General features: G+C 41.9%; 1 protein-coding gene across 1 annotated transcript; it reads right to left on the minus strand.

Annotated features, from left to right (window-relative positions):
• Positions 1-658: 658 nt before the first annotated feature.
• On the minus strand, positions 659-17,751 carry mfsd2ab (MFSD2 lysolipid transporter A, lysophospholipid b). The gene is made up of 14 exons (XM_055055889.1): positions 17,519-17,751; positions 13,958-14,083; positions 13,303-13,427; positions 9,356-9,479; positions 7,744-7,822; positions 7,495-7,637; positions 7,288-7,375; positions 6,861-6,979; positions 6,051-6,134; positions 4,585-4,668; positions 4,371-4,483; positions 4,122-4,265; positions 2,876-3,052; positions 659-2,578 (listed from the first exon to the last, which is right to left on the minus strand). Exons 1-14 carry the CDS (start codon positions 17,606-17,608, stop codon positions 2,527-2,529), a joined length of 1,548 nt encoding a protein of 515 aa, XP_054911864.1. The 5' UTR covers positions 17,609-17,751; the 3' UTR covers positions 659-2,526.
• Between the last annotated feature and the right edge of the window lie 7,532 nt (positions 17,752-25,283).

The raw sequence follows: 25,283 nt of genomic DNA on the forward strand, positions 1-25,283 counted from the left end.
TATTATCAGTTTAATTTATGTATTTCAGTAAAAGCTTATTATGTATTTTGTGACATTACAAACAACATACCACAGTATAGTTTAAGGTCAGATCAACGCAAATTAGGACATAAGTAGATGGAAAGCGATACGGATTTTTCTATTTGCGATAAACCTGTAAAAAGTGTAGCACACATTTGTGTTTAGCTAATCTGTGCCAACCAAAATGGTACATTTTATTTTTATTTACGTTTTTTCCAACGTTCTGAATGTTTTACACCGCGCCAACACTAGGTGGCAGTATGCTCCAGCTTAAAACACACCAAGTTCGACCCTTTTATATAGAATTTCAAAGATTTCATTTTAACGTGAACAAGTTCTTTTAATCAGATTTACTGCTGATGTTTTATGATTAATCCCAGATAAGTTTGATCAAAAATGTAACTTATTACAGTAAACTTTCTGTAATTTACTGCAATACATTTACAGTAAATTACCCCAACAAGAAGTCTGTCATTATCTTAAGGTAATTAAGTAAATACGTATACATTAAGTATTTACAAATATAAAAAAATTGTGTTAGAAAATCATATCACATGTGCAATGTGAAAACATGTAATATGCAATGCTTGTGTTACATAGAGTGTATTTTGCATGAATTGGAAGAAACAAATAAAAGTAATTTTCATTCCACTTAATCATGTTTTATTGTTTCCTTTCATCACAGTATTCTTTTTTCTTAAATAACTACAGTACAGTGTACAGAAATCATTCACTTGCAAACAAATACCAGGTCTATTTACATGTTTACGTACAATATTTACATATGAACAGGAGGCGGAGTCTCCCATGAGGGGACTAAAGCCGACACATTTTGCCAACAGCCTCGGTCATGAGATGCTACGCACCGACAAGAACCAAACATTTACAGGATGTACAATAACTACAATTTCAGTGAGTGACAATGGCACCTACAATATTGTTCGGAAGAAGTTAATGCATTTAAAAGAAACAACAACAAAAAAGTCACTTCAGCAACTTGGTTGTCATGTTCAAGATGTAACAGTATGTATAACATATGACACTATATATACACATTTCCATATCAGTAGATATGAAGCATGTCAGTCCTCTTAGGTTTTTTTTTTCCCACTTTTGGAAAACCGAGGCGATCACAAAGTGTCCTGGTTGTTTCAATAAACAATATTTAAAGATTCAAGGAAAAACAAAAACCTAACTCTGCTCTGTCTTCACACTCATTTTTCCAATCAAAACTGGGTGCGTTCCCTTTTTTGTTATTAATACATACAGTGTTGTAAAAGAGGTACGAATAGTTTTAATAATAAAAAAAAGTCCACACACTCCTGTTGTAACGGCAGGAATTTATGATGTAAAGGTGAATTGTATCAAAATCTTATCCGGCATACTTTGTCTTTTTTTTTCTTTTTTACTGCCGTTTTAACAGGAGCGTACAAACTTTTTTTTTTTTTTTTTTTTAACTGTAAGATTGTAGTGTATGGCAACATCCACTGAAAGATGCAGGCGTCGCATCAAAACAAAACTGAACGAAAAGCTCTGCAGCTTCCGTTGGCGCGACTATACAGACCTTAAATAGGTTTTAAATACTGTAAAGAGGAGAACTGTGAAAATCACATTAATAAATATTTAAATTAATATTTAAACATATGTGCTAGTTGTCGTCAAGGTTTCGCTCCAGGTTTGAAGAAATTAAAGCGTTAAGAAATGACGCGGTCATCAGTAGCTGTCATAAATTTAAAAAAAAACACAACAACCAAAAACGGTTGACAGGAGAAACTGTGCAGTTTTTCTTTTTTGTGCAAACTCGCTGTGCTCACGCGACGCGATCACTTGAGCCATTTTTGTAAACTACGATGAGATATTCAGTGAGCGATTGGCACTCGTTGTGGGTTTGTGCTTTTTTTTAAAAAAATGTTTTCAAAATTTGCCTCGGAAATGTGTGTGAAATTCAGGCAAAAAAGACAAAAAACAAGTATACAAAATGGCGGTTTCTTCCGACGTTTGCGGGTCTACTGTGACGTCATTTCCAGCGTTGTGCTAAAGATCGTTACTGCTCAGTGTCGTATGTACAAAAGCACCATTAATGCAAGTTTATCCCTCCCAGCCACCCACTTCTTTTTATGTTTTCTTTGTGCAATTTCATTTAGAGACCAACCTTTAAAGGGAAGAGATTCTCACTTTGTACTCAATAGTAGCATGTCGTACAAAAAGGTAAGGCTCGGCGAGGCGTCGAAAGTCACACCAGGAAAATGTCGCAGATATAAAAAATAAAAATTAAAAAAAAGGAGCGTGATGTTTTGGGGAAGGCCTCCCTCAGCGCGACTCATACGGTTTTGCACTTGGATCCTCAGCAGCAGCGTTGGCCGGACGATGCGGTTTCTGTGCGATCCGTCGGGCCCCTGAGGGGGGGACTTGGATAGATCCGAAGATCCGGGTCCGTTGGTCCTGCGCAGTGCAAAATGCCAGCTGGCCAACAGATTGGTCCAGAAGTTGCTTCAAAAAGACGCGCTAGATCATTTCAGTCACCTCTGTGGAGTCCGACTCTGAATCCGCCTCGTCCCTGCAGCAGGAGGAAAGTTGGTTTTGTCCAAACGTGTTGAAATGATTACACATTGCAGAGACGCACCGACGTGAACATTTGGGCCAACATCGATATCTACCAATATTTTAATACCGTTTCACGACACTTTATGGGGAAAAAAAAAAAGACGGCAACATGATTAAAAAAAAAAAAAAATCGGTTGCTGGTAGTTATCGGACCGATATAGATAAATAAAAAAGGAAAAAAAAAACTAATTTTAGCAGACAACGATGTTAAGAGTCTGTGTTTCCATGGCAACTATCCAAGACATCTTACCTCAGCTCTTGTAGGATCTTGCGGTTGCCCTGCCTCCTCTCCTCGGTGATGGGGTACGTATAAAGGATTCCCAGGCCGATAAGGATGAGGGCGACGGGGGCGGCCGAAACCAACAGCTTCAAGGTCAGGTCCACTTCCTTAGGCTGGGAGCAACCTCTGGTGACGTATCCAGCAAAGCTAAAAACAGATAACAGAAATAAAACAAAACGGTTATGCAGCGGAAACAAACGTCCGCAGCGAGTCAACTGAATCAGAGAAGTGAAGAGCAGAAAGTTAGGAGTCAGTCATTGGAATTTGGGTGATTTAGACTGATTGGACTGATCTGGCAGAGTCGATATGCTTTCAACATGCCATCGCCTTCAATTTTCTGGATTTCTTTTTTAAGAAAGACCAATTACCTGATTTCATTCCATTTTTATTGCCACAAATCAAGAAAGGACAACGACTGAGGGAAGCAAAGGGATATTTTGCTCTTTTTGGCATCCAGACAAATTCAGATGCGTCAAAATTAGAGGTGCACAGACGAATCTGCCCAGATTTCCTTCACTAAAAAAAACTAATACATGAAAACAGAAATGTGATCTTATCCACCTCCTAAGTCTGAAAATAAATCATGTCTGGTTAACAATCACCACCTTCACTTTTGCAAACTGGTGATCGGCCAGAAAATGTCAATCGGTGCACAGCTACTTGTAGTGTATAATAATATTTATAAAATCTGAATGGGCTTCAATCTAAATCCTTTAAGTCACACATTCATTTCACACACAAAAAACATTTTTCAGTGCAGCAAACTAAAAAACAAACACCTGTATATCCTTAAGCAATTCAGACTAAGAGTTTAATTTTCAGACATTAGAATAAAAAATTCTGTGATTTTCAATTTTCCACATTTAGAAATAATCGAATCACGTTCCATCATTTTAGGACGGCGGAAGAACCGTGATGTTTAAAAAGTATTTATGTCAGGCTGTTTCTAATTGGACTGTTTGGTTCAAGTTGGGGAAAATACATGGGGGAAAAAATGTCCCTAAAGTGACTCCATATATTTTTGTTTGCATTTTGTAAATCCAAGCCTGTGCCTGGTCCAGAATAGTTTAGAATGTGCCATTGTTTGTGTGTGTGTGTGTGTGTGTGTGTGTGTGTGTGTGTGTGTGTGTGTGTGTGTGTGTGTGTGTGTGTGTGTGTGTGTGTGTGTGTGTGTGTGTGTGTGTGTGTGTGTGTGTGTGTGTGTGAGAGCTCTTACTCTAAACTCAGCGTGGAAATGCCGAGCGAGACGCCAGAGGCGAACTTGGTGAAGAAAACGTAGAAGGAATAAAAGATGGCTTCGTGTCCCGTGGAGTCCGGGTTCTGAACCTGGAAATCGTCGACGACGTCGGGCAGCATGGACCTGAGGAGGAGAACAAAAAACGGTTCATAAAAGCTGCCCTTGAAGTGCTTGAATAAAATAAAAAAATCCAGACGATTGATTGGCGTGGGAGGGTGGGGGGCTTACCAGGGCAGCAGGAAGGCTGCAGCCACCGCCACGCCAGAGGCAAAAGACACAATGTAGGTGACGATGAGGTTTTGAGATACGCACACCACCAGGATCATGAAGGGAACGGCAGACTGTGAGGAAGAAGAGGAAAAAAATAAAATAATCACAGAATTATTCATAATTCCCAAATTTTACTAGCAACACCAGATCAGGAGAGGAAGCGCGGCTTTACCAAGGATCCGACATAAGCTGCCGTTTTCTTCCCGAAGCGAGTCAGGAACCACTGCCAGAACGGGATGGCCAACGTAGCGGAGAGCTGCACATGGAGGGGGAAAAAAGAAAGAAAAAAACCCATAAATATATTTGCAAATAAGAGCTCAACATTCCAACTGAAGACAGTCAGTTGTGTCCCTGCAGCTCTTTTACCAGAAACGCCCAATATAATAAGACCCCAATGAAAGCAAAAATGAGAAGCTTTCTGACCCAGCTGGACACCTTCATGAGTGAGCAGGAAGAAGAAGAAAAAAAGGTCACTGTGCAGCAGTAGTTTTCCACCACGTTTGTGGGCTTTTATCTGCTTCTTCCAGAGGAATCAAACACATTTTTATCATGTAAACACGCCAACCCGCGTCAATTTAAGCAAATGAAAATGCTTTAATTTTTTTTTAAATGCTGAAAATCACAGTGGAATTTTCTGAAGAATCCAAAAAGCCCCCAATTAAAAATGCTAAATAATTTTATAATAAAGCCTTCATTTTGGGGGTATTTTAAACAAATATATCACCATAAATCAAAGTCCTCAAAGTGGACATTTGTCATCTCAAAAAATGCATATAAAAAAATAATTAAGAGGAAGTGTTCATTGGCATCGACTCCATTTGCCGGTGGGTCAAATTTGCAGACCGATAAACCGACTCCAAGGGCCACAACCGGCCCTCGGCCCTCAGTTTGGACACCTCTGCTATAGAAAATCCACTGTGAAACTTTGAATAGAAGATCTCTGTCAAAAATGAGTAACTTTGAATGTTGCATTGAAGAATTGGCAATAGGTTTGAGGGTTTTGGCCACGTCACAACCAGAATGATGTGAATATTTTTTCCAAGACATGAACGTCCTGACTCTGTAATCCAGTTGGATTAGCCAGACCTTTTCACTAAAATGACAGAAGGTAGGGATTAGGACGTCTTAGTGCTGATTATGGAAAATTTCATGTGGGGTCAGTTTTTCTTTTTTTGTTGTTTTCAGAAAAATCGCTTCACTAAATGTAATGTACTTACATTAAAGTGGCTTTGTAATCCTTTCCATAAAGTAAAAGCTTAAAGTAATCTGTTCACCCTCGCTGACCTGGACTCGTTTGGCTTGTGATGTCCAAGAAAAAGGTTGGGATCCGCCGACTCCATTCTCAGGTTTATATCAAACTGGGGGAACAAAGGCGAGAGAAGAATGTGGCTCCCTGACCGTCTGTGGGAACGGCGCGGCATTCAGAGGCGAAGGCGCTTTGAGTTACAGAAAGGTCCGGTCAGGAAAAACTGGTTTATGTCCGACCACAGAGCCGGCCTTGTACTGGACACGATTTATGTCCTCTCCTCGGACAGGGAGAGCCTTTTGTTCTACTTGTTTCGCGAAAAACGGACCCGCCACGGGTTCCGCCCCGTCTGAAAACCCCACCTGTACTTGTAAAGGCGTGCGAGCGCTCACCATGATGACCAGCAGGATGTTGTGGAAGTCCTTCCTGAATCCCAATGTGGCGCTGCAGAAGAGTGCGAAGTTTCCCTCCAGGAGCTGAGAAAAAAAAACAAACAAACGCTCGCTAAGTCACAATTTTCTAAAAACACATACATGTCTGTGAAAGCATGTAGCTTAATGAAGAAATCCAATAATATGAAAAGTTTAAACCCCTTGTATCAAAATGCCAAACGTCAATTCATTTGAGAACTTTTTCTTTCTTTAATTTGACTTTTAACCTGCAAAACAAAACAACTTTTTAACAAGCGAAAATGAACAAATATGTGTTATGCTGCTTCAGATCACCAATTCAGATTTTTGGCCAATTCTGATTTTTTTATTTTTTGTTTTTGTCTTAAAAGTCACTAAATATAGCAACATAGTTGCTAAATTGGCAACAGTGATTGGAATATTTTGCTAATATCACAAAATTAGGAAAATCAGAGTCGTATTTACCGTTTTATAACTCCAAAAAGTACAACTATAACCTCACATCATGAAGTATGGTGTTGGCAGCATTATGCTTTGGGCTATTGTGCACGTTCCTAACATTTCTAGGAACATCAACCTTGATTCTTCCTACACAAAGAAGAATCAAGGTGGAGCACGACAGCGACCTGATCCAAATCAATTCACACGTTCGGGTGTGGAGACGTTTTTACTCCCAAACATTCCTAAAACTTCTACAGCTGCGTTGGACAGAGTGTGTTCGATGTGGCAAGGTGGGAAATGTTCTGAAATTATTTGTTGTCCCCTGGGTTTTTCACATGGATCGGTACGCACCATGAAAGCCAGCGAGGTGAAGAGGAAGCCCATGACCAGCTTGGCGTACGGCCCGTATCCCATCACCATCTTAATGCCTTGAAGGAAGGGCATCGGCTTCGATCTGATCCCGATAGCCTCTGAAAAACGGCAATTATCAAAATATTACTAATTAAATCCGATTCCTGCGTCAGAAATCACCCTCTCTCCGATTCTTTACATATTTTTTTTTCCACAACAAGCCGTCTTCAAAGCTCATCATTTACTGGACAAACCCGCCTCGCGAGGCTCGCTACGCCTCACAAGGCTTTCAGTTTGAACCGCAGCTGGCTGTGCGCTTGTTCTCACACGCGAGTCAGCCCACAGAGTCAGGCCACATCCGAGGCTTCCTACTGGCCAATCAGCTGCGGTGACTGCGTGAGAGCTGACTGACGGAGTGGGCGCTCACCGTGTTCCCTCACGCCGCAGAACAGGATGACGGCGCACAGGATGTACATGGAGCAGATGACGGCAGACGAGATCATGTACGCGGTCCTCTGCAACAAGAGAAGAAGAAATAAGAGAAATATTTATGGATATTCATCATTTGCAATACAAATTTCACTTTGACTTCTGTTGAAGATTAAAAAAAAAAATGTAAAGAGTATTTGTCTACCGTGTGCTGCAGGGAATGGTCCGAGTTGTTGTGGCTCGAGAGAACGGAGGAGTTGGAGGACAGGCAGGGGGCGTGAGCGTTGCCCACGATCTGACCCTGGATGGCCGTGCCGAGGACGGTGCCCAGAACCTCCACCGTCATCCCTGATGGGACCAGCAGAACGCATCAAGTCAGGCCACCAAATCTGGGTTTTTTGTTGTTGTTCAAGAGGGAAATATAACTTTTCCCGGGTGCTGAGGTTGGACTTACTGTACGCCGTAGCGGAGTCCCTCTCCTTCTGCTCGGTGGTGATGAACATGGTGAGGGCAGAGTATGGCACATGGAAGCACTGGGAGAAAAAAAAAAAGATCAAATTGATGTTTATGACTTAAAAAAAGAAGAAGTATACTTCAGCTTTCATTGAAACAAAATTTTGGACAAAATTGGAGGAGGCGGCTACAATATGAGTGGAACAAAATATTTACTAGCTTGTCTAGTGTTGCCTTTTAACAACACAAATCACGTGTTGTTAGAACCTGTCAGGGTTTCTGCAGGTTTCATCAGTTCGAATACGAGGCTTTTTTAAAGACCATTAGGAGCAGCTCAGTTTCCATTACAAAAGTCTTAGTCGATGTTCCGCCAACATCGAAAACGCACAATGTCGCAATTGAGGCTTTTCCATCACATAAGAATTAAAGTCATACGTAAAAAAGTCTGTTGATGTGTTAAGTTGCTGAAATAAAAACATGCCTCTGCATCTTCCTCCCACCACTTCCTGTTGTCTTCTTTGTATTTTCCACCAGTAGTAACATCTGACTGTTGATCAAAGGTGTGAAAAAAGTGATGCGACCGAAAAACTACCTCGTCTTAGCACAAAATGTTTTTAATAAACAAAAACGGGGTTTTTTTTGTTTGTTTTTTTCAAAACTGCCATGTTTCCATTAAGGAAATGTATTTTCATACTTCCAATTTGGACTGTAATATAGTCATTTGAAATGCAGCCAGTGACAATTTCTGTATTATGACAGAAATTTGCAGAAGAAATTGCTTATTTTGCAATGTTCTCTAACCCCTATAGAGACAAGCCTTTTTTCACTTAACCATGAGAGACATACAAAAAGACAGTTAGCAAAGTTTTTGTTAGCAGCTAGTTAGCATTAGCCTCAACCGCCTCGAGTTGTTTGGGCACGACTCAAACTTTTGCCTGACAGAAAAAACAACAACAAAAAAAATCTTGCCTCATAGCATATACAAGAATGACAAATTTTAAGGCCAACTTACTTTTTAAAAATCAATTTTAGATATTTTAATGCCTTACCCATAGATACACTAAAAACTTTTTCAGGATGCGCTGACACACAATCCCTCAAATGACGAGGGAAACGTTTCAGAAATGTCTGGAATGTGCAGGTCATTGACGGAACATTTTCTGCTCCATTTGGAGAGAGAACAAGGTGAGTGTAGATTGCACAATTCCTTCCTCTTTCCTTCTGCAGCTCAGATGCTCTCCGTGTTGAGTCACACCTGTCTTCTACGTCTGCTTTCTGGAATAGGAAGCAGGCTGCTCATCCTGCTCGCTTAGAAATGCCTCAAGCCTCTCAAGCTTTGACGTGAAGTCAAACAAGCAGGGGGGGACAAAATATTTTTTTTAAAAACTCCAAAAAATCTACTATTACAGAAGCATAATATGTTCCAAAGTCATTGTACTGAAACAACAACATGCCCTCCTAATACAAGGGAGTGATGACAGATGCTGACAGATACTTTAGTGGGGGTTTGTGTGTATATCTATTCCAGTCAGTGTCTGTAATTATGTCCTTGTAAATAAAGAAAGAGATTCAAAACACAAGGTTTATGACTCTGATCTGGGTTTGATACTTACTGTCTGCAGGGTCTGGAAGATGCAGTAGAAGAAAATATACCAGATGACTTTGCCATGTTCAAAGGGAGGGACACACCATATGAGGAAATAAGATATCACGGCAAAAGGCATGGACAGTAAGATCCTGCAGAAAAAGAGAGAACATCAGAGACTGAAGACGAGACGAACAGTTTATTTCCAACAGATAATAAAAAATAAGAACAGGAAACTAAGATAAATAGTCTTGAATTTTACACACTAATTGAAAAGGAGCAGGCAGAAGAGCAAAGATCTTATTTCCTTTTAAGCTGGATGCTATTCATACTTTAATCACTTCCATAAATCTGCCACACACACCGATGCACAGAAACTCTTGTTGGGTATTCTGATACATCTTTTATTATTATTTTATTTTCTTCTCTTAAATTGTAACTCCACTCGCCGTCACTGAACATTTTTTGAATAGTGTGGGAGTTGACCGTTTCTTACTGTGAGCATAAATGGTAGCTTTTTGAGTTTTCCAAATCGCTGAATTTCAGTACATCTGATTTAAAAATAAAAAAATAAAATTTAAAAATGGATTTGTGCTAACAGCGCTGATAGTTATGCATGGTGATGTCAGAGGCACTAATCAAGGCCAATCATTGCTAAAACACTACACACTCTTATTATTATTTTAGATATGATTTTGCAATAAGTGCCGTCTCACACAGTCTGACGTCACCTCTGATATTATATAAACATTAACATTATATGGGGAGGCAAAAAATAAAAAAACTCAAAAAAAAAAAAATCTACTATTACAGAAGTTTCATGTGAAATCAGAACTGGAAGAACCACCAGAGATTGGACTGGTAAGCTCTGACTGGTCCGTCTGTAATGGCATGATCCTCAGGTTTGGCCTGATCTCAAGGTTGCATTTGATTAAAAGAATGCGGCATCACGACATGCTGTACGGAAGATTTCCTGCATATCTTTTCCAAACTCATTGAAAGGAAAAATGTGGGCTGACCAACACTCTCGACACTTACACTGCATGGAAAGTAACAGGGAAGGAAATGAACCCTTCATCCCGACTGTCTAAAACATCTACGGGAATGCCAAAGCCAGATATGAAGTCATGTGCATGTCCAGATAATCGGTCATTACTGTACATAAACAAAGCAACACGTCCCGATTCCTCCCACAGAGTCGCTGGCGAGGATCCAGACAAAACCCTGCCTCTCGTTATTTCTAATGTAGCTCTAAAGCACAGGGGTGGGAAGAGGTGGGGTATGTTTATTTTGCTCTACTGCGCATGTGACATCATTAACTGGAACCTGATGAGAAGAGACAGGCAAGTCACTGCGACTGCTTCATCAGAGATAGTCACAGGAATGTAAATACATCTCACACAGAATCAAACATGATGTCTAGTTTTATTTTTGTTTTGTTTTTTGTTGACCTCAGCAGAAAATACTACTGTAGCCTATTAATGGCACTGTGTTGTATCTTACCAACAACAATCTTATCATTTCAGCATTTGCACACTCAGTGACCCTGCAGTACGGAGCCGACACCTTAGCCTATATTAGCGCTAACCTGACGCCGCGGGTGGAAGCATATTATTAACTTTGCTGATTGAGGGGAAACGCCACTTTAACCGACAGATAACTCAACAAGTGACAGCTTTTGAAAAATAATCTGGGCACACAGAACTGCCTGGAGCTGTTTTAGTGCCTTTTAATTCTGGTCCATATTATTTGGTTAGGGTGTGTGACTGTAGCTTAAATTGTAGCAATAATTGGCCAAACATTCTGATTCTCAAGCAGCAGGTTGTCGGTTTAATGCTTTAATGACTTTTCAGACCTGAGAAATGTTAAAAATGCTCATAAATGCCTCAGTGGTGAGGCAAAAAAAAGGCCACATATTTACCTTCCACAACATTTTCTTTATTTTGAAACTTGCTCACTTGTAACTGCTGCAACAGAGACCCTCATTCTGAAATCTGAACTGGAGTAACCTTCTGGATTCCTCAACCAATCTTTAAAAAAAATAAAAATCCCACAGGCCTGTGTCTGCTACGCGATTGGCCCAGGCAGGTGGTGTGTTCTCAGATAGACCAATGAGAAGCCGTCTCCATCCCCCCTTCCCTCCTCCCTACAGCCTTCACAATGGAGCACTTCGCCCGCTTCCTCTCGTGTCTCGCGTGCTTCGCTCATCTGCACAACGGAGCAGAGCTGGGGGATAATGTGACCCAACATGCCGACCATTCCTCCTCCGCCCACCTCCTCCCCCTCTCCTTCCTCCCCATGACGAAATGAGAAGCGGAGGAAACGCGTCTCTCCTCCTCACGTCAGCATCCTGACTGACCTACCTTCAGAACGTGCTTGACCGTTTATGGTGTTTGTTTTACTCTATAAAAAGTGAAGCTCGGTTGGACGTTTAGTTGAGATTTGAGTGAACTGATTTTTGTAGCTCAAGTACGAAACCTGCACTTAATCTCTTTTTTTTTGTTGTCATTATTGAATTAAAGCACAAGCTCTTGTGTATTGAACACCTGAGGGAGAATAATGCATCTCCCTCAAGAGGGACCACCGAGACATTTCCCTTCTTATAAACCCGTTTGCCTTTTTTTTTCCATCCCCCTAACAATCACACTGCGATGTGCTGACAGGAAACTGACAAGCTCTTATAAATCAGACCCTTCCCCTAAAAGCCTTTTCCCTCAGTGTGTCAAATATGGCTGCCCAACATGAGGGCCAAAGTTTGCAAGAGACACTTCTGGACTTTTACAACACACACACACACACACACACGAAAAATTTTTTTACCAAATTTAAAAACAGACTTGTGACTCTGTGTGAAACTATTTACATATTTCATAATTTAATCGCCAGAAAAAAACCAAAAACATTTGTTTCAAAGTTTGTAACAAGACAACACGTGAGGAACAAAGGGTATCATTGGTGTCGTGACGCATTAATGTTGTCAGATAACTTTTTAGAGTAGGAGTGTGTCAGATGTGATACTTTCTGAAAAGTATGTTTTGTACTTTGTAGGAGAGAGAAAAAAGTAGGGCAAGTTCTGAGTCAGGTGGGAGCAGGGCCGTGCACAGATATTTTTATGGGAGGGTGGCAGGAGCTCAAATGGAAGAAAACAAAAAACAGGTGCCTTACTGGTATGAAATTTCTAAGGCACAGTTTAAACATCATGTATTTCTACCAATATTTTGCTGACCCAGATGATTAATAAAGTTCACCTCAAAATTTTTTTTTAATAATTTAAAAAAAAAATTTCAAAAGGGCTTTTTTTTTTATTTAGAAGAAAAATGGCAGGCAAGAAATGCAAAAATTAAAAATATAGACACGATGTGATGGGATACAAATAATATATAAATATATACACAAAACAATTTCAGTAGGGCACGTTTTTTTGTCCAGATGAAAAAGGGTAGGTAAAGTAGCCAGTGTCCATCTATTCCTGCGTAGGAGTTTTATTTGGCAGAACCATGCAAAGGAACTTGCAGTTGGAAGAGAACGTTTCTGCAGAAGCTCGATTTGTTTAGGCTCAACACCCAACAACCTGTTTGTTGTTCCAGTCAAATGTTAATCATTCCACTGGATGAACAGAAAGAGAACATGGAGCAGGAGGAAAGAGAAGACAAATGTACAAAACAGTGCAATGAAGAGGAAGCAAATTTGCCTCATAGTAACCCTTCTTCTAACGATGACTCAGGCACTTCAAGCCCCGCCCCTAAACAATGACACGTGTCCTAGACTGGCTGGAAATCTTCCATTCACTTACTGGGCCCCCTCCACCACTCCACCAAGCTGCTTCAGTACCAAATATGTGATAAGTGAAGTTATGTAACCGGGCCTCATCAGGAGGGGTCGCATTTGGCAGAGCCCCAATTTCCACAGAGGTCTATCGAAAAGTCTCAGCAGGAGAAGTTTCATATAAAACAAAACAAAAAAACACAGGCGTACCAGGGCATCATCCGTCCGAAACGGGTCCATGGGCTCCGGGAGACCAGGAAGCCCACCGTGGGGTCCGTCACGGCGTCCCACGCTCGGCCGACAAACAGGATGATGGAGGCGTAGAAGGGATCCAGCTACCAGGAAGAAACTGTCAGCACTTTCACAGTAGATGTTTGACAGGGACTGTAAAGGTTCCGGGTAAGCTGCTCCCGTAAAGTAGAACAGCAGCAGTAAAACAGTAAAAAAATATATCACTGTAAACTTTATAAGGCGACAGTTAGCAGTCGAAGGAGGCCCTCCGACTCCTGACTGTACAATCTGCGCCACACCGTGTCACCCAAAGGGGGCCCCGTAATGAGCCGCCTTGGACGGCCAACAAAGGCAGAACTCAGGCTCAACGGGGCTTATTGTGGCCCGAGACATCAGATTAGTGAAAGAGCCTATTAAACTAAGACCCTCCTCATTGGCCTGGCTTTGTTCCCCACCTCCACAATATTTATAGAACAAGCACCAACACATTAATCCTGTCAGATACAGTAGAGCCTAATCACAAAGCCAATAATGTCAGCAAGTTGGAAACTTTTCTGTCCAGTTACAATCCCCGTCATGTAACAAACAGACTTTCTTCTTGAAAAGCACAACTGTGCAGTTTTAGGTCACTTACCTGAGCTACGTCGAGTAGGTAGAGCTGCAGGAAGAAGCCCAAAGCACATCCTGTGATCTGGTAGGGCGCGCCGCCGATTGCATAGCAGATCTTGTTGCAGATCGACAACCTGGTCCTGTGCTCATGCTGAGCAGGAAAAAACAAAACAAAAACAGGCCTGATTAACCCAGAACAAAAAAATTAAAGCATTTGAGTCTTTGTGTGCAGCAACAGGTTGGGAAGAGCTCCAGCATTTTCTCTGCAACTCTGACTTATAGAGTCAAGTAGCTTTGAATCCAGCAGAAAATTAAAGTTATGAAAAGTACAGAGGAACGATTCTGCCGCTTTGATTTCGATGAGTGTTTATGCAAAACAACGTGAAGGTGCTTTTACTTCTGCTTTATTTGGTCTGCCATTAACAGAATTTTAATCATTGTTTATCTATTTTGTCTTGCGTTCTTTTTTCCAGCATTGTGGTTTTTTTATCCCCCTTTAATGGCATGTGAACGGAAAAGTTCACAAATTACAGAAAAAAGTAAGAATCTAATTTTTAACCAAAAGCTTGACAAGCTGCTAGATGATTCCACTAAAGGCCGAAAATGTCAGAAGCTCAGTTTTGACCGGTATGTGCATCGATCACAATTTTCCATGAGAAAAATCAATCTTATCGCTTTCACTCGTAAATTTTGGCCAATAGCCGATCTCCCCAAACTAAGGAAATCTGGGCCGATTCATCAAACAGACGATTTATCGGTGCACCCCTTGCAAATGGAGAATGGGTCTATTCTGATCCGTCAACCGACAGCTGCATCTTACATAAATGTAGGAATCAAGTCAATGAAGGTTCATTTTTCAAGTTAATGAAAAATGAACATTCAAGGAACCGTCGAGGTTTCGTTTAAACGTCCAGCTTTAGTACGCCCAAACCTCTGGAGGTTCCCTGAACTCGTCAGTGTCGCCGCTCTCTCACCGCTCACAATAAGGATGGAGAAACACGTTTGCAAAAGTCTAATGAGAAATTTGGCCCAAATCTTTAATCACCACGGACTCCTAGAAGAACGCGAGAGTTCCCGTTGGCCAGAAGAGACAGCAAGCACGGAGCAGCCGGCCACGAGGAAACAACCGAGCTTGGATTCCCCAACAAGAGCCAATTCTCCTTCATTTTCTCGACGTAATTGATACTTCAGCAGGCAGGACTGTAAACACTCTTGTCTAATGACAGCACACAAACTGAGGCGACTGGGGCACGACAATGTCGCTGTTGTCGGTCATATCAGGAGCTGCCCGGGCAACAGGACCTTGGCAGCAGCCTGGACCGACTTAACAGCCAAAAGCGGGAGAAGGGGAGCGCTGCCAGTTTGACCACAGAAAGTGAGGTGAGCACACGCCCTATTCCTGACCAATCGGAGCGCCAGGATCAACACAGCCGCCGCTGGAGCCAGGCGAATTGAACCCGCGTGATACCATCTATGTATGAAAATGTGTCCGAAACCACACAGGTATATTTCCACCACTCCTTGTTTCACGTGTGTCACCAGTGTGGACAAAATACTTGTCCTGACACAATGCATAGCATGATAACACTGCGTCTCAAAGCAAGTACATAGGCTTCTCCCTTGTTGATACGCCCAACTCTGCTCTGTTTAGGCCTTCTTCAACAACAGTGATCCCTGTGACAACAAGTGAGATTTTGTTCACCGTTTGCCACCGTGGCAGAAGCAAAACCTGATTTTCTTTCCTCCATCTTGCTCAATTGGTCCACGCCTTGTTCAACCTGATTGCAAAAGAATTGCACACCATCCTGTTCCTCCTGGTCTGCACACGCATCACGTCCTGTGCTCAGTCAAGTGTCCTCGTTTTGATTTACTGTCATACTAGTTAATGTGCCGACATTGTTGTAATGAGGGAGAATAAACAAATGAAAGTAAAAAAAATAATAATAATTTTTTTAAAAATGAACCGATCACCCAGAGATCGGCATCTGACAATTTTTCAGATGACAAGTTTGTTTTTTTTAATTCAAATCAGATTAAACTTCAGCCGCTTTGATGCATAAAGGGTAATAGAATAGAGGTGTAATTGTCTTATAATTAGATAAATTCTAAGCCAATGCATGAAGGAACATGCATCACATTTTTTCCTCACTCAACAATCAGGCTTTTCCTAGCCGATAGCGATATCTGTGTTTCTTGGACATGCCAATTCCAATTTTGACAAGTTCGGATATTTTCCTTTTAACAAAAGGAACACACAACAGACATAAATACAAGCTTTCGACTACCTTATAAACCCGTAGTTTTAAGTGGAACAGAAAAAGCATTATAAGATTATTCCCCGTGAAAGCACCAGAACACATAGTCAAACTAGAGCTTGCAGAGCTCTAGTTTGACCTAAAACACACAAGTTATCAGCTGGGTGATGTGATGAAGGGGTGACACAGAGAGCAGCCTTTTAACACCATTTGCAGAGCATCCATATCAGCTCACTGACTGTAAACGCATGTCATGCTACTGGTGTGCTCCGAAAAGAGGAATTACGTGGTGAAAAGGGGAAAAGGGGGTTTCCCAAAACAGATTCACCGCGAATTAGGCTAGTTGTGACTCCGTTTTGTTTTGAGCACAGATAGAGGAGGTGGGGGACTTTTCTCAGAGGATCCCCTGACTGCCTCAGCTGTTTCTGACACGTCACCTCGATGGACGCGTCCTGCTGCGTTCAGAGCGGTGGACGACAGGCGTATTTCCCCCAAGATTACCAGGGCATTTCAATTAATTGTCGAGGTCGTGTTGCAAAATAGACGGACGAGCCCATACAGAGTCGAGTCACACCCTTTTACCCCCCCTGTGGCGGTGGAGTTGGAGCCTCGGGCGAAGTTTCATCCTATTTTCGTGCAGCAATTCAACATAAAAGTGCTTCTCGTGCTGCTGTTAGGTTAGGTCGCCGCGTGACCGACTTTTATCATATTTACAGCTGGGTAATCCACTCGAGTGTAAAATGCTGTTTTTCTTGAGGACACATTTTGATGCACGCGACAAGTTAACCGCTGAGGCAGCAGCGAAATGTATGAATGAACGCGAACATCGCCAACATCTTCGGGCTTCACGTTTAGTTCCGACGGCTTATGTGAGAAACACATCAACTAAAAAAATAATAATAAAATAAAAAGGTAAACATTTGAACGCTTCTTTGCGCGTGATTCCTTTAAATATCAAGAGGACAAAGTGACGAGAGAAAAAGAGGACAGGGCGGGAGGCGCGCGTGGGCTCCACTCGCTTTTTTTATTTATTTATTTTTTATTATTTAATTGAACCGATAACGTTTGCTTCCATCCACCTTTCGTATATTTTATTTTTTTATGTAATATTGAGCCGCGTTTGGCTAAACCGACGTGTAAAAGAGATCAAAGCGAGCGTCGCGCGCCCCTTCTCCGGCGAACGTGCGCGGTTGAGTCCTTTGAAACGTCATTTTGCCGGGTGTCGCTCCATTCATTCCTTCAACACTCACTCACTGAAAACGTGCCGCATAATAAATGCCATATAGGAACCAAGACGCGTCATCTCCACCCCGCCGCCCACGGACTCTTACCTTTCTCGAGAGCTTGATATTATCCGAGCTGAGCGACTTGTTCAAAAGACTGGCATTGGAGTATTGCTCAGCTCCTTCTCCTTTGGCCATCGCAGAACAAAAAGGGTAGGGGAAAGCGTGGGGAGGGGGTTTGCTGAAGAAAACAGCAGGGAGCTTCGCTGAACTTGGCCCAAAAATAAAAACCAAAAAGCTCTGAGCAGCCACGCCTGTAGTGTCCTCCCTCCACGGCAGATGTTTGGAAAGTGAAGCGGATGAAGGTGGTGTAGTAATTTCAGAGACCTCTCTCTCTCTCTCTCTCTAGGCCCCGCCCCCGTGTGAAACGTGCTATTCACCCCACTGAAGCCCCGCCCCCTCAGGCGGAGGCTTCTGCAACAAGGTGATAAAGCTCTCACTAATTTCTCCGGGAACTCTGCTGTCGATGTGTGTAAACATGCATAAAATAATGTTCTGTTATCCTATTTTCTCATTTTCAATTGGATAAAAAAAAAATCTAATCAAAATATTATTATTATTATTATTATTTCTACTCCTTTGACACAATGAATGCAACTAAGATTACAGAGAACATCCTGTGTGAATCTCCAGTTTTTCTTCGACTACAGCTTACGCGTCTTCTTCGTGCAGAACAATAATGTGATGGTAAAATGGCTCTCTTGGGGGGTCATTTTCCACACATTATTATCTCGACAACTCACCAGAAACACCCAGATACACAGAAGCAAACGCTTGGTGAGGGTTGGTAGGCAGGGGGCAGTGAAACAGTTCACACGAGGTTTCAAAATCACAACAGAAACAAAAAGGGAGAAAACTGCAACATGGAGATTGAAAATGTGGGTAAAAATTGATCTTGAAATGCCTCTTGCTTTTACATCCTTGTGTGATGTCAGCAATATCAAAGCACGCCAACTTTTAACTCCCACTTTGAAGATTTTCTCAAGGAACCCCAGTCATGTTGTGTCCTTTATGACAAGTTTAGAGTGTGAGTCTGTCTGCTTGTTTGCTTGACTTTTCTCGACGACCACCCATTAAAAAGCACACAAGGATCCACTGAGAGTGACCACCGCCGTCTGTTCTGACCATCAGTAAAGCCAAAAGTCCCACCGATAATCGTGCGGACCGACCGAAACGTCCACAAGATCCATCAGACGTGGCGGAGGCTCCTGTCTGGAGACTGTCCTCTAATGCCCGTCGATTTGTTTTGGGGCCACAGTTTCATAGTGGGGGGAAATATTTTCTGCCTTCTCGGTTTAGCTGAGCACACATTCCTAAAAACCTACAGCATCATGGCTGTACAGGTCTGAATACTCGTTTGTGTGTGTTTGCAGGACGGACCGTTGCTCGGTTGAAAACATGTAGGCAGTTTGCATGTTTGCTTGCGGTGATCTGCACAAACACGGCAGCTCATCGGACAAACAGACCTCACACCCCTCCGCCTCGCCAAACACACGCAGCGGCGCAGCTTTATCTCCCATTCCTGCATTTGTTTACAGGCCTTTGAAGAGGATTTCCAATCTGTTTCGCTTCAATCTCTGACTGCTGAACCCTGACCTCGCCAACTGTGCAGTCAAGTTCAGGCCGTTTGCACCCGCCGTGTGAATCTGTGGCAGATAAATCAATGCGAGTAAACACGCTCTGCCGATTAGATAAAGCTATTCAAGTTTGGCAGGAGCGGACTGAGCTGTACCACAAGTCCCCAAGCCTCTTCATTTCTGTGATATGCGACGGATCGACGCGAAGTTGCAAAGTGAAATGTGGCTTTCTGTATTTTTATTTTTTTTATTTTTGTTTTTACCAATAAAAGTAGAGCCATCTTTCTTCTTTCAGGTGCCCAACTTTAATTTTCAGTTCTTGCAAAAGTTCTATTTAAACCTTTGCCACAGATTCTTTGCCAGGTTTAGCTCTGCACATGAACCGGCCCGTTGTAAAACACATGGATAATTTGGTTAGCCATTTCCTCCAGGATGTGGCAACGTTCTGAAATTACTGAGTCGGCAGCACCTTTTATTTATTTATTTTAGTTTTTTTTTTCAAAACGTTTGGAGTCTTCGACTGAACGGCTGGATTCATAACGAGATTGAAACACAAAGAGATGCTCAGTAATTAAATTAAATGACTTCTGACGGCTGCTATGCATTTGTACCTGCGCTTCTCTTGAACGTGCAATTGCGTATTTTTGACATTTAGAAAATAAATTTAGTTCATGGACTCGCTGCCATTTCGAAAATACTCTATTTTCGATAAAAAAAATTTTTTTTTCAAAATTGGTTGAAAAACACTTGTTTTCCACATCGCACGAGTCACATGGTCAGCAACAGGATGTTACCACTGGGGGAAACCACAAAGAAGAAGACGACGACAGGATTTAGCTGGAATGTTGTGTTTATTTTCAGTGACGTACGAGAAACTTATTCACGCGTGTCTCTCGTTGCGAAAATGTTTTTTTGTGCAAAATGTTGGCAAAGTTTTGTGCACATTTTGCAATGGAGGTCCAGCTAATCTGTACTTTCAATTCTGTGCATCTTCTAGTTGTCTGCTCTCGCGGCGAAAGAAAGGATTCAAAAGCTGCTGTAACACAAGAGGTGATCTCACATTACAATCTGTGCACTCAAAAGATACAACAAAAGTTTAACTGCTTTTAGCTCATTTCAGATAAAAAAAAACAGTCACACACACAGTTAAGTAAGCATCGTGACCCCGAGTGGTTCAACTTCTGTTCTCTTGCACCTCTTTACCATCACAACACCCAAAAGGACAGCACTTCCACAGAAAGCATCAAATCAGCCTCCCTTGTCTTTTTATTGCAACAATGCAGAGATTGTGCTCAGGGATCAGAACCAGAACCACTTTCCCATGGATCTCCTTACACACTTCTTGTCCTGGTTCTTTTACACAGAGAGCAAAAACACGTGAATCCCAGAAGGGACAGTTGCGATTCTGAGCCTGACTTGGAACACAGGATGGCACAGATTTCTTTTTTTTTTTTCACTTGTCGAGATGGGCCAACCAGAGAGAGAGAGAGAGTTTACTCAGGAGACGCCTGGGGCCACAATAAAAGGTACACCTTGTGCTACACCGAACCTGTTCGGCAGCTGTTCAGATCTCAGCTCCGCATGAGTGGATGTATGTTTGTAATGCACGGCGCGCGGGGGGGCACACGGGGCCTCAGTGTTTGTTGCCCAACGCGGCGTGCGTCACGGCGCGAGAGTCCCGCGCTGTCCGCTGAATGTGCAGCAGCAGGGTACACGGAACTGCAGGTGGGGCGGAAAGTTAGCAGGGATGGGCGGCAGGGGACACATAGGGGAGGGTGAAAGAGGAGTGGAGGGGCCTCCAAATGTTCCCGTGAAGTAAAGGTTGGGAAAAGGTCAAATCTGTCTGTTGCATTCAAGTTGAACGTGTTGAACTGTAATCATATTTAAGCCCAGGATTCCCAGAGGAAAATGGCGCCATCTTTGTCACTTTGTGTCGACACCCTTCTCGTTCTGCGGTGATAACAGTGGGCGGGATGAACCGATGCAGAAGTGTGAATGTTGGTTCAAGGTTATTTTGACTTTTGTGTATTTTATGCAGCCGGACTGGGATAAAACAAACAAACAAACCCTGAGCACACAATAACGCTGAATGAAAGTTGGATCTGAGTCAGAATTAAGAAACCTGGAGGATCAACATGTCAGCTTAAGCGCAGACATTCTATACAAATACAAGTGATGATAAATCACTTTCAGGTCTGTCGGCTCATTATGTAATGTTTACAATTACCACCTCGGTTAATTTGTAAGTTTTTGTGCTTCCTGTAGAAAGTGTCCCTGGTTCAGTTGGTGTTGGGGAGGAGCGAATGCGCAACTGAACTCTAGTGTGGACCGAATAGAGCGAACTAAAAAAACCAAGGCAGAAGTGAACTCTGGAGCAGTTCGAACGCCAAGCGGGAAATGAACTATAGAGCAGGGCATTGTGGGTAAGAACAACCAAAGCAAACACATCAAATGAGAACTCCTCTAATTCTGCTTTAGTTTTTAACGGCAGCTAGAGTCTGTCGGTGTTGCGCAACAGCAAAACTCATCATCATGAGTCCGCTATTAAATAAAAAAAAAAAAAAGGTTGAATATTTTATCCTTCTCTTCATTATCATTCACTATCTGACCCTCGTCCGCCCTTTCTGTCTACATTTTGTGAAGGAAGAGGATGCGCTGGTCTTCTTCTGAGGTTTCCTTCAGCAGGCTCAAGTGCAGCGCCGCCACAGGCGAGGAAGCAAACAGGTTTTTCAGTTAGTTTGGATTGTTTAGCAGCTGAAAATGAAACAAATGTCGCATTTTTGGACCAAAATGGAACCACGACTATTAGGTATTCTTCCGATTCCTCTCTGTTCGATCTGTCTTCTCGGACCCAAAGTGTGCCTGGTTCTGCTTTAAATGGACTGGTTCCTCTCTGGAGCTTTTCTTCCTGCCAGAGTCAAAGACTCTGTTCAGTTCTTGATGTGGGAACACAAAGTGTCATGAGTGAATAAGTTATCATGCCGTACAACACAAATATAGCAGAAACAGAGCATTTTTTTATTTATTTTCTTTCATCCATATAAGTGACAGAAAACATCACAAAGACAGAAAAGGAAAATGTTGAAACTGGGAAATAATTTTAAATGTTCGACTTGATTTAAACCAACAGATCAAAATGTTTTATGGACGTCAGAAAGAACCAACTTTTAAAAAAATATGTAATAAAGAGATGCATTCAGGTTACAATCACAATGCAGAACTTGTAAAAATTTGCAACTAATGTAATGTAAATTAGCACCATGAAGTGCTATCAGAGCACCAAATCTTGAGGGTTTTTTTTTTTTTTTTTGCAGTAAACGAGGTCCAAAAGTGTGCAGAACTGTTCTGAACTTGATCTGATGCAGGCAGCTGACTCGAGGCCGGTCATATCATACTGACTTGAAATTCTGGACGGCGCACCTCAGATGCCTCCTCCGCTGGAAGAAGGAGACGAGTCATTCAGGACGCTTGCTCAAATGGAAACTGAACGCACTTGGCACAAAGTCTCTCTGGTTTAAATGTGTGTTGGTTGCACACATTAATACTGTGCAACCAACAGAAAAAAGACAGAATAACATGTGGCTTTCAGATAAAGAAATGACCTGAACTGCTACACATGTTAAATACTGACTTTAATTTTGCTTAGTAGACAAAAATACACAGTTGACATCATTGACGACAAATAGTAACACTATAGTAGTCGTGAAAGTTTCACTTTAACTAATGAATTTCTGAGAAGTGTGCTGCGTACTGGAAGCTAAAGTCTGGGAAAAGATGTATCACTGTTATTATTATTATTATTATTATTATTATTATTTCACATTAAAAAAAACAAAACCAGAATGACTTCCTGATAGTAATAATTATAAAAGCAGAAACCTTGAAGGAACAAATACATGGGGTAGCTTTTCTGCATCACCTTTCATATTTTGTCAAAACAGTGGAGGACACAGAACAAAGTCCTAAAATATCTTGAAATTAATTTCACACAGAATTTAAATGGCTTATTGTGAATAAAACAAGCTGTTGTGTTTTTTCACTTTATTGTCGACTGATCTAAAGCCACCCAGCATAAGAGATGTACCTTCCTAAGGGTGTTGGACTAAATATAGCATCAGCGGAGAAGGTTTTTCTAAGTCTAAACATTCAGTAGAGAGAACTGGCTCTAACACGGAACCCTGCGGTACGCCACAAGTTATCCTGGAACGTGAAGGCAATGTTTCATGAACAAATTGAATTTTGCCAAATCTGACTCGAGGCAACCTAGGAGTGTTCCCTTGACCCCTGGAGCGTGTGTCGGACATGCATTAGGGACAATGTAATCAAAATTTATCAGATATCTCATGAAGACATAACAGGACAAGGACAGTCCAAAGTGCATGGACACGTTAATTCGTTCAAAACGGGGCCCTCGAGTTTTTGTTTCATTATTTTTGACATACGGTTCCAAATTTATCCACAGCATAGCATAATTTAAACCTGCAGCAATGAACCGATTTGCGGGTAAAACCCACAAAAGAAGAAGAAACATCAACTGCTCCTTCCTCTTTGTTTTCAAAAGAGGAAACGGTGAAAGTGCTGTCCTTAGCGTGACCCCGCGCGCTGCAGACACAACAACCCGGGTGACAACACACACAGAATCACACACTCTGACCTCGGCTGAGGCGAGAGGTTCAAGGTTCATCTTTTTGTCAATGTGGCTCAGGCGGGCTGAACGTTGACCCTCTGTTAGCCAGGGCGGTATGGCCCTGTGGCGTCGTGACATTTAACCCAATTTGGTGACATCAGTGTGTTTATGTTGGCTGTGCTTCAACTTGCCCAAGTCCAGCTGCAGAGAAGAGACGCTTTAATTTGCTTCCAACGTGTCTGATTGACTGGCTGAGTCGGTTCCACGACGCTAACCTGCACTGTGGAATTTCTCAGTCCTTAATTCGTTTAGATGGGATTGTATCAGATTAAACGTCATACTTGAACTCATCACTTTGAAGTCGAAGGGAAATGAGTGAAAGTTCTCAAACAAATCAGTACTTTGCAGAACCAACTTGACCATAATTACAACTCCAAGTCTTTTGAGGTATGCCTCAACCGGTGGAGATGAACATCACTTCTATTTCTTCTATTTCTCTCACGCAGATTGGACGCAAAGTGTCTTTGAACTTAAACTTTCAGGCATTTCAAGTCACTCCAGTCTCAAATGTATTGAACTTTGTCCATGGTCCCCTCCGGTGAGAAGGCAAAGATTTAACGTAGTCGAGGAAAAGTAATTTTTTAAAGATGTGTGTCTTAGTTTTGTATTTTTTAAAAAAAAAACCTACACAAGATCAAGGAATGTTTTGTTTTGACAACTTGCACAATAACCCATGTTTCCAGGACATCAGAAGCAAATTTCAGATCAGATCTTGAAGCTTATGTCACTTAAGCTAGCAGTATTTCATAAGTGTTAAAAGAAATTATAAAGATCGAACATGAACCTCTCAGGTAAAATTAGACAAATTTACCACAATGAAATGGAAAAAAATGGTAAATTCCCTTCATCTGTATCGCACTTTATCAAGTCAGAGGACTCCAGAGCACTTTACACTGAAATCACCCAGTCATACATTTACATTTCCACACTGGTATAGGTTTGGTGGGCTTTATTTTGTCAATCAATCAAGTCTATTTGCAAAGCGCATTTCAGTAACAAGGCCGGTCAAAGTGCTTACATCATAAAAACACCAAAATAAAGTCATAAAGGCGTCACAAAATGAGACCACTGACGGCTGAAGTGTCTTCCATGACGGCTAAGACATCGCAGGGGTTCGACTCATTAGAGGTTGAGTGTTTTTTGTTTGTTTGGACTCAAGTTGGAGGAGTTGTTCTGTAACTGTCCCAGTTGCAGGACAACTCCCTGTCTGCTGACTCACTGCCGCCCCAGTGGGTGGAGGAACGTCTTGTCTTCATTAAGCCAGGAACTTTTACATAATCTACGCTTAATGCTGCATGTAAGCCATGTGGGTGAAAGACATCGTGATGAGGGGTGTAATGAGATCCAGTCACTTTCAACTTCTGGAATACACATCTAAGTCGGCTGCCCTCTCGCACGCCCGAGTTGCACATCTCCGCAACTCCTCCAAAGTCATCAAGAAAAGCGCAAACATCTCAACACTTCCTTAGAAACATTGGAAAAATTCCTTCCCACAACGTTTTTTTCCAGACACGTAAACTGAATGTACACGTCAGAGTCGGAGCTCCAG

Source organism: Poeciliopsis prolifica, unplaced genomic scaffold (assembly GCF_027474105.1).
Source record: "Poeciliopsis prolifica strain line A6 unplaced genomic scaffold, Auburn_PproV2 SCAFFOLD043, whole genome shotgun sequence".
NCBI classification, from domain to species: domain Eukaryota; kingdom Metazoa; phylum Chordata; class Actinopteri; order Cyprinodontiformes; family Poeciliidae; genus Poeciliopsis; species Poeciliopsis prolifica.

Excerpts from the sequence above, each read along its gene's own strand:
- mfsd2ab (XM_055055889.1), bottom strand. The coding sequence starts at position 17,608 with ATGGCCAAAGGAGAAGGAGCTGAGCAATACTCCAATGCCAGTCTTTTG. Across the intron at positions 6,980-7,287 it reads CTGCGGCGTGAGGGAACACG|AGGCTATCGGGATCAGATCG; the intron begins GTGAGCGCCCAC and ends GCCGTTTTTCAG. Across the intron at positions 4,484-4,584 it reads CAGCTTATGTCGGATCCTTG|TCTGCCGTTCCCTTCATGAT; the intron begins GTAAAGCCGCGC and ends TCTTCCTCACAG.